Consider the following 10,438-nt stretch of genomic DNA (forward strand, 5'->3'; position numbering starts at 1 on the left):
TTGAAAAGTACCATCCATCAACCATGTAGGGCAGCAACGAAGGAATTCTAAATTTTTAGTGTAACCATGTTCCCTCTTTAAGGTGAAAAATTCCTAGATTGTTGATGGTGGCACGTGCCTTACATTTTTTGACCCATTGATCGCATTTCCAGTATACGGCGTTCTCTGTTGATTTTTCTTTTGTGTAGAAAAAACCGCCACACTACAGTTTCTTTCTATTTTCCTGACTTTCAACGTAACGAAAATCCATATTTTCAATCTGAATGAGTCGAAAAATGATGACACTTTTAGTTTCGCTGACACTGAGTCTCTACGATTTTTTATTATTGCAATTAATAATGGAGTACTTGGTATAACGTAGATTTCATTAATCTGCTGGACGCTCAATATAGTTTGAATGCAAGCAATGTCGACAATAACAATATGTTTTTCGATATTTAGTTTTTCGATATATTACATGCGATATTTTCTTTTCGATATTTTGTTTTTCGATAAAGTTTCCGCCACCCAAAATAAGAATTATAATATTCAGAACATTTTGTTCGATTGTGGTTTAATTAATAATTTTAGTCCTGTGTTTTGAGAAGACAAACTCATTCAAATGAAACCAATTTCTGCGTGACATTCTTTCGATGTATAAACATAAATAAATACTTGACCGTCAGATTGCTATTACCTCGTGTTGAAGGACAAAGGTTGTTAAAGATGGATTATTTCAAGTTCAACATGGTGAGTCATTAAAATCTGACAACGGATTGTCAGTCAGTAGCGTAACATGCATACTTCAGAATGGGGTGGTTTTTAAATTTATTTCTTTAAATCGCAAACATTAAACCCGGAAACATAAACTTAAGTGAGCTGATCAACACGTTAGCACGAATGCGCATGAATCTATTAACTACTAATTTAAACGAGTCCAGGTAAGTTCACTATGACACAGTATTAGTTATTACTTTCTAATTGACTTGGAGTATTTAATTATTATCGATTTATAGCTAATGCTAAAAAATAAAAATTCCCGAAAATGGAAATTCCCATACAGTCTTCTCAAGAATAAAATTAGGAAAAAAATAGTGAAAAACACTAATGCTAATTTGTGTATTTTAAAAATTATTGTCTATATGCCCCGAGTTCTGATTGGTTCCAAAATTTTGAAAGAACTCACCACATGGTACTAGATAGTTACCATGAACAGAATTATGTTAGATTGTATATAATTATAATAATTTTGTTTTTATTTTAATAAATAATTTTTAAAGTGCTAAATATTTTATTTAAGTACAATTTCAAATAGAAATGATTTCCAAGTTAGAAATTGAAGGATGATCAGGTGGTCATAAGTATAAACCTTCTGTCGTGGAGGATGCTGGGTCAGTTCTCAATTTGTTTGCCTTCGCAGGTAGAAGATGTGTGAAAAGGATTACAAGATTATTGGTCCTCGATTTATGTGTATCTGTATTTTGTTTGCATTAGCTTTCGCCATATTTTTTTTTTCTTATCTTGGCGAATAATAGCATCAGCCACCACACAATAAAAAAAAAGAACTTACAATAAATAAAGTTTTATTATAAAATTGCAGCTGTGTACATTGTTGAAAACATTTTATTAATGGAGATTATATGGGGCTCCCATTTGTCGCAGAGCGTTGTCCATCCATTTCATCTGTCTACATAATTGTATCTCTATCCAACAGTTGTAATTTGTAACCGGTGTATTCGTTCTCCAGTGGTCCACAAAAACTACTCGTATGGTTAAAATCTTCGCAAGGTCAGAGACAGCTTCGGCTCTCTCTTGTACCGCCATATCCAACAAGACATGGAATTCATCGTCATCCATGAGTTTCATGGATGTTAAATCAAATGGCTCTAACCAATGAAGAGTCTGTTTTCTATGGTTTTTAACCCTATTACGAAATCTCGACTCGATATAAACGACCGAGTCAGACAACAGTTGCATAACAACCTGTCCATTCTCATAACGTAGAGAAATTCCGTCCCCTATTTGTCTTCTCGTATTGATCACTTCGGCCCTTCGTAATTCGTTTCCAATTGCCTCCAAATTGAAACATCCTACTACTCGTCCAGGCACGGTGTTACACTTTACCTGAATCTCAGGTCGAAAACACTGAAAAGTTTCTAGCTTACGACATTTTTCGTAATACGCGACGATCGCCCATGGATGAAGAGTTGGATACCATGCGAGGCCTGAAGTTGGTCGGCTTTTCTTCAAGTAGTGTAATGGATTGAGACAAATTTCACCATGAATGGCTGAATAACACGTTCTGTCGGGTTTAAATTTTGACAACTCTCTTTTTACGTTAAGTTTACGGATGTGTGTCCATCGCCAAAGTTGTCCATAAATTCTGAGGTTGGGGTTGTTGACGAGATAAGTTATGCGCCGAGGAATGTTTATGCACGGAGTAACGTTATTTGTTGCTGGAGGGTTGTCTGAATTGATGATTTTTGAGGCAAGTTCGAGAATACGCTCCTCAACGATGGCTTTTTCGAAATCTAGACTCGTTTTCAGTTGTCGAAATAGCTGGAAACCTGCATAGATGTCGACGTTAAATTTGGCCTGAAATTCATCGGCAGACATGATGGTATCTGAAAGAATAAACAAAAGTTGTAGTTTTATTTACATAATTACGAAATGTCGGGATTAAAATTACTTTGTATTATAAGAAGCGCAAAATTAACTGTTGTCTTAAAAATAACATTGCAAAGCTACACAAGACTGCACTGTTAATGTATACCTGACAAAAAAAAGTGACATCCACACATCTTAGTTCGAAAGTAAAAAATTTCAAAAGTGAAGTTTTAATAATATAAAATTTTATTACGACGACTGAATTTCTCACAGTTCATTTTACACAATTTCAGACACGTAGCTCACAAACACCCAAATAATATAACAGTACTTACCAGAACTTTTTCAGCAAGCAACAAACTTCAAAAGGATCTAAGCTAGGGCACTTGTCACTTCGACTTACTATTTGTATATACAAATTAGAACGACTCCTCCTGCTTATATACCTGAGAAGACCTTTTGGTGGGGATGTAAATCTAGGAATCAATTAAGGCTCCTCTTTACAGTCATTAAAATCTGCCGAAATACGGCAAAACGCCACTATCATATCATTCTATCGGCATTTGTTTAGAAGGACGAAATTTGATGATCCATGTTGCAAATATTGTCCTGAGATTTAAATAGCTAGGAAAGGTTTAGATTTTATGGTATAGTTTGGAGAAACCATTGGGTGTTGAGCCGTTCTTCCAGGTAAATTCGGGCCCTTATTACTTTTGGAAATTCCCAATATTTTTGTTCGTTACTTAAGTGTATCAATATTATGTTTTATGGTGGTCGAAGGGACGTTATCCTTTAATTTTTTATCGTGAGTTTGCATTGAAAGCATTTAAAGCGATACAGGTGTGTCAAGATGTCGAAGATAACTCAAATTAATTTATGAATTAAACCTTTTCCTGAACTTTTTCTCCAAGAAGGAACTGTGTTTTATCACGCCTGCTCTAAACCGCTGATAATTTTTATTCACAGTCGGTCAGTAATGTGAAACTTTCAATTAAGTACTCTCGGGTCGTTTAGGGTATCGCTATTTGGAGGTGACTTCACTGGGGATTAAAGATTAGTTACCACTTGGGATAATTTATTAGTTAGACCCTGTTGTAAATGTGCCCATCTAGACGGCGCTTTAAGGGCTTTTCCCAGTAAGATAACCGCAAACTGCAATAAACGGTCTTACACATCTGGGTTTCTGTACCTGGGAAGGAATCAGTGCCGGACTTTTATTATATACAATTTAAATAATGGAAGGTAAAAATAATGTATTTTAATTCTGAATTAGATTACATGTTTACAATAATTAACAATTTATTCACTCATGTGATATCACATCATATCACTGTGGTCCTCTTTAGGTTCTAAATTTATAGTAAGTTCCTGAACATGTCTTGAACGGTATTCATTTTCGATCTTGATTACATGGTCTGCACAGTTGCAGTTTCCTCTTTAGACACTGTCGCAACTTGATGTTTAATGACGTTCTGCCAAAAAACTTAGGATTAGTGTTATTACGTCGAATTCTTCCCTTTAGAATACCCCATATCATTTCGATTGGGTTAAATTCGCAATGGTATGAGGGTAAACGAAGCACTGCATTCATGCCCGTGTTTTCGTGTTTCGTCATCAATTTTGTTTTTTTTTCGTGTTCTTTCGTCCGTAAAACATCCAACACTTGCTTTTTCGTATAATTTTCTTCAAAACATAAGTCATGCTTATACAAAAATTCTACGATTTCTGCTTTGTGGGAATTGGTGGAGGGAATTTTTTCAGACTACACAGAATGATAACTGGCGTTATCTAAAACAATAATGCTCTTATTGGGTACATTTTTCAGAAGTGTTTCGGTGAACTACTGGAAAAACACATCTCCCGACATGTCGTCGTGGTAATCTACCTTTGACTCATCAATGTGTTTCGCCGCCAAAAAGAGAGCATTGTTAACCCAGCCATCCATAACAATCCGCATGAAGGATTATAGTTCGCTGTCCTCTAGATGATGGAACACGTAAATGGCAGTTATTTGTTTCATCCACCCAGCTTTTTTTTATTACATCGTGGGTATCGAACCATGTTTCGTCCAAATATATTATTGCCCTTTCATTGTCACGAAATGCTTTAATTTGCTGTAAGTAGTTATAACGCCACTTGCTTATTCTAGTGGACTCTTTTAGAAATCTTCGTTTATCTAATATTTCGTAATTGAATCCAATAATAGCTAAAAATTGTCGTAACGTTTCTTGACAAAACTGTAGCCCCGTTATCTCGGTCGTTTTTAAATGAATATATTTTAATGTCGGACCATGGTTTTCTTTAAATGATTCATAGATAATTCTTCTTATAATGTGGGCGTGTTTCTTTTGTAATAGTTTTTTTCTGACACCTTTATCACTTCTAAATTTTCTTGGTTGAATTCCTACATTTAAAATGCGCCACACTGTTCCATATGAAGTTTTGGTCAAGTCTGCAGTTTCTTTGATTAATTCATTCTTGTTGTCTTGTCTTCTTCGTTCACGAATAAGATTTTACCTGGTTATTTTCAAGAGGACTATTTCTATTGTTATTCGGATTATTACATGGTCATTGCCCGGATTACTATTTCAATGAAAAGAAACGGTACGCTGCTGGCCGCGGTGGCCCGGTCCGACCCTGCAGACCGTCGTCTTGATGGACACATTTACAACAGGGTCTCAGTAATAAATCATCCCAAGTGCTAATTAGTCTTTAATCCCCAGTGAAGTCACCTCCAGATAGCAATAGTTGAACTTTAACAATACGATTACCGCATCTCCACCCCATTGTCAGGAGCTCAATATTTTATGAGGCATATCCTAAAGAAAATAAATAATCACAATAATCCATGCTTATTGAGTATTAGCTTAAATTTTTATGCATCCATATAAGTTAAATAAAAGTTTCAAAAGCAGTTTTTCAATCTAATAACATCAATCAACTGCCGTTTAATAGGAGTAGTTCTTAGATAAACTCAGGTTTCCAAATTATCCACTTAGCAAAGTACTTTCTTGTGCACTGTCTAAATAATCTTTTACTTTTCATTCAAAGGCAATTTTTACCGCCAAGAAAAAATTTCAGCTCTTTGCAGAATGGTTTCTCGGTTTATACACAAAAATTTGATCGAAAGTTGTTTCAACAGAACTTCTGTCGCATTTAAAATACGATGAAACATATCCAATGCCGGCTTTTTCAAGAACAAGTCTATCAGGTTGGACCGGTGCAGTGTAATATTAAAAATGACAGTAAATATTACACTCCCAAAATTTTCTGGGAAAATGGAATGAGCTGTTTCTGATTAAATCAATTAAATAAGTAAATTTTTAGGCATTCATTAATTTTTTTGAATCTACTTGTATGAGCAAGTTCAAAAAAATATTAATGGAATGATAAATCACAAGTATAGACTCATCGATCATTATTTTTCCAAAACGTTGGATATGTTGTACTGTACTTCAGAAGGGAGGAAGTTCTGGCTGAACCTTTGAGCAATTTTTTAATATAAAACGAAGTGACTTTTCAGTTCCACGGTAAATTTCTCCTGTATTTTCTTCATGTACATAGGCATGTAATCAACAATCATGTTGAAAGTAATTTTTAACTGATTATGTAAATAAGTGTCGTTAGCATCCATTAATTTACGACGTTTAATGCTACCTTTTCAAGAGATACCTAAATCGTTATCGTCCTATTTGAAAGGTAAAGGAACCGAATGTTTACCGCTTTGTAAACATTTATTACCCTCTATACAGATTTATTGGCATAAAGGATCGTCGACCGTTTGAATTGTCGGTTTATAAAACACTAAAATTTCTCAACTATTTGTTCGAGACCGGATAAAGTATAATGGCAAATGCCATTATTTATGGTATCTTTGTTAGTGATGAGGGAATTAACAAACATGTCTGCAAGTTTCGTTTTTTGGTAAAGAAAATTTGGATTCAAATGTATCTGATTTGATCCGAAGAGTTCAAAAAATGTTTGAGCCCAGTTAATGAATCCGTTTCTCTTTTGATGTGTGAGGTGGGTTCAATACTTCTAGGACATTCTAAATCGGCTATAAAAATTGAATTTGAGGACAAAAAATCTGAAGTAGGTATTACATAACATGATAAATTGAAATTATCCGTCCGAAATAGTGGAAATATTTAGTGACCGAAGTTTGTTCGATTAGTGCCACAATGATAAAGTAAAACGGCCACCTGTCACTAATCTACTTTACCACAATGTGTTCATTTGCATCATTGCTCAACTTATACTGTCTCTACTATGTACCAACTGACGAATTTAAAGGATCTCTAGTTATTGTATTAATTTTAGTGCAAATTTTTGATAAAAGTACTGAAAGCTGATGCTACCACTCAATACTAGCAAACTACATAAGTCTAGCCTTGTGTTTGAATGTAGAAATATATAATTAAAAACACAGAAACTGGAAATAATCAAGTGCGTAACATAATACTCCTAAGAAAAGTTAAACCATAAAACATCAACATAAAAATTGCCTTTAAATTTTGTGAGGAAGAGGGAAATTTAAATACAACCAGATTAAGCTTGTGTTGGAAAGCACAATTACTGTTTCAACAAGATTTATTTCTCTCCGTCTTAACAGTAGATGATGTTATAACTACTGTTCAGACTGTCAGTTAAAGCGGTATCCACTAGTTAGTGGCAACATAACCTAACAAATCCAAATAATGTGTTATTAATTTAACAATATTTTGATGAGGACTATGTTGTGGAACAAATTGACAGAGAAAAGATGAGAAAAAGACTTATTATTAGCTGATTATTTACTAGGTCTAATGTAGCTGATCCTCGTTTCTACGAAAGTGCGAAAGTAGACATGCTTATTGGCGGTAGTCTGCTTTGGTCATTATTATCCATCGGTCAAATTATCTTACCTACTGGAATTATCCTACAGAAAACTCAATTAGGGTTTATTGCGGTCGGGACGCATAATACCATTTATGGCATACCTAACGACCCTTTGGCAAATAGAATGGCTTGTAATCTCGCTGTAAGTAGGTACCTCATCTTTAGAAAACTGGATAACCAAATTCTTCGAATTAGAAAGTTCGGGTACGGACTATGATGCAGGTGCAGGTAAATGTGCTTTATCTCTCGAAGAGATAGGATATGAAAATCACGCGTGACGTCACTGGGTGCTCCCTGGTTAAGTTACCTAGACGTGGCAATGTAATAAATCTCGGAGAATCTAAACATTTGGCGGTTAAACGGTTTCTCGGCATCCAAAGAAAGTTTAGTAAAGACGAAGCTCTAAGATCATCTTATTCGAAATCCATTAAAGAATATCTCTCGCTTGGTCATATGCAGCTAGTAAGATCCGTCCCCGGGAATAATATTGCGTATTTGCCGCACCATGCAGTTCATAAGGAATCGAGTAGCACGACAAAATTACGCGTCGTTTTTGACGCATTTGCTAAAACGTCGAACGGTAAAAGTTTGAATGACAATTTAATGTGCGGCCCAGTTATCCAACGAGACTTATTTTCAATTATATTGGAATTTAGAACCTTTCAATTCGCGTTAAACGCCGACATCGCCAAGATGTACCGACAGATTCGAATAGATGAAGAAGATGCTAATTATCAGTTAATTGTTTGCAAACTTACAAATTATTAACGCTAACTTACGGTACAAAACCTGCCAGTTTTATTGCAACGCGTTGTTTGTCAGAACTTGCATCACTTAATTCTGAAAACTATTCTAGAGCGAGTCATATAATATATAAAAAATAATCTGTACATGGATGACGTTTTGGCAGGTGCTAATTCTATTCCCGAACTAATTCAAATTAGCGACGACCTAATTAATATTCTAAATCAGGGCCAGTTCGAATTAAGAAAATTCCGTTCAAACGAACGCAGTGTTTTACCGGAACAACCCGATGACACCATAGCTGACGTTGATTTAAGTAAATCCGAACATCCTAAAGTACTAGGTTTATCTTGGGATTCATTAGGTGACACGTTAAGTTACGATCTAAATCTGAACAACTACCCTAAACGAATTACAAAGCGAGTCATTTTATCCGTTACTTCTCAAATCTTTGATCCTCTAGGTCTTATTGGTCCCATCATAATGAAAGCGAAAATCATTCTACAGCAGTTGTGGATGTTAAATTTGGGCTGGCATGAAAATAATCTCAACTCCGACAATAGTACGGGCGGAAATTCACGGTTTCTCAGATGCGATTGGCGGCATATTAATTCTGAGAACAACGCGGCAGATATCCTAAGCAGAGGCGCATACCCGTCAGAAATCATTCAAAATCCAATCTGGTTCAACGGTCCAAGTGTTTCTTTTAAATCTATCTAAGATGTGGAGGCCCTGGTGTAGTGATGCCATTCGAAAAAACTTGCAAGTTTTGGAAGAAAATGTAGTCGAGGACCAAAACGTTCGAATGGAGAGGAACGTCCAAAATATAAAACACGTTTTTGCTATCAGAAGCAAAAAAAAAATATTTTAAATGTTTTCAATTCCTTACGTGAACAAAGAAGACAAGACAACGAGGATGAATTAATCAAAGAAACTGCAGACTTGACCAAAACTTCATATGGAACAGTGTGGCGAATTTTAAATGTAGGAATTCAACCAAGAAAATTTAGAAGTGATAAAGGTGTCAGAAAAAAACTATTAGAAAAGGAACACGCCCACATTATAGGAAGAGTTATCTATGAATCATTTAAAGAAAACCATGTACCGACATTAAAATATATTCATTTAAAAACGACCGAGATAACGGGGCTACAGTTTTGTCAAGCAACGTTACGACAATTTTTAGCTATGATTGGGTTCAATTACGAAATATTGGATAAACGAAGATTTCTAAAAGAGTCCACTGGAATAAGCAAGTGGCTTTAAAACTACTTACAGCAAATTAAAGCATTTCGTGACAATGAAAGGGCAATAATATATTTGGACGAAACATGGTTCGATACCCACGATGTAATAAAAAAAAGCTGGGTGGATGAAACAAATAACTGCCATTTACGTGTTCCATCATCTACAGGACAGCGAACTACACCTAATCCTTCATGCGGATTGTTATGGATGGCTGGGTTAACAATGCTCTCTTTTTAGCGGCGAAACACATTGATGAGTCAAAGGTTGATTACCACGACGACATGTCGGGAGATGTGTTTTTCCAGTGATTCACCGAAACACTTCTGAAAAATTTACCCAATAAGAGCATTATTGTTTTAGATAACGCCAGTTATCATTCTGTGTAGTCTGAAAAAATTCCCTCCACCAATTCCCGCAAAGCAGAAATCGTACAATTTTTGTATAAGCATGGCTTATATTTTGAAGAAAATTATACGAAAAAACAACTGTTGGATGTTTTACGAACGAAAGAACACAAAAAAAATACAAAATTGATGACGAAGCACGAAAACACGGGCATGAAGTTCTTCGTTCACCCCCATACCATTGCGAATTTAACTCAATCGAAATGATATGGGGTATTCTAAAGGGAAGAATTCGACGTAATAGCACTAATCCTAAGTTTTGTAGCGGAACTATTGTCGTCATTAAACATCAAGTTGCAACAGTGTCTAAAGAGGAATGGGCCAACTGTGCAGACCATGTAATCAAGATCGAAAATGAATACCGTTCAAGGCATGTTCAGGAACTTACTATAAATTTAGAACCTGAAGACGACGACAGTGACTTTCCTGATATTACATGAGTGAATAAATTGTTAATTATTGTAAATATATAATCTAATTCAGAATTAAAATACATTATCTTGACCTTCCATTATTTAAATTGTATATAATAAAAACAATATGCAGCCTTCTATTTACTATGTTTAAAAAAGTTTACA

At 35.2% G+C, this 10,438-nt stretch overlaps 1 protein-coding gene across 1 annotated transcript; it reads right to left on the bottom strand.

The window, feature by feature from the left end:
- Positions 1-1,605: 1,605 nt before the first annotated feature.
- Positions 1,606-2,595, bottom strand: LOC135135777 (protein mothers against dpp-like). The gene has a single exon (XM_064064898.1). It carries the CDS (start codon positions 2,593-2,595, stop codon positions 1,606-1,608), a length of 990 nt encoding a protein of 329 aa, XP_063920968.1.
- Positions 2,596-10,438: the final 7,843 nt, after the last annotated feature.

Source organism: Zophobas morio, unplaced genomic scaffold (assembly GCF_036711695.1).
Source record: "Zophobas morio isolate AGI-343-1 ecotype UQ-CSIRO unplaced genomic scaffold, CSIRO_AGI_Zmor_V1 ptg000025l, whole genome shotgun sequence".
NCBI lineage: Eukaryota > Metazoa > Arthropoda > Insecta > Coleoptera > Tenebrionidae > Zophobas > Zophobas morio.

Bases quoted from the DNA above. Each gene is read 5' to 3' on its own strand.
- LOC135135777 (XM_064064898.1), bottom strand. From the start codon at position 2,595: ATGTCTGCCGATGAATTTCAGGCCAAATTTAACGTCGACATCTATGCA.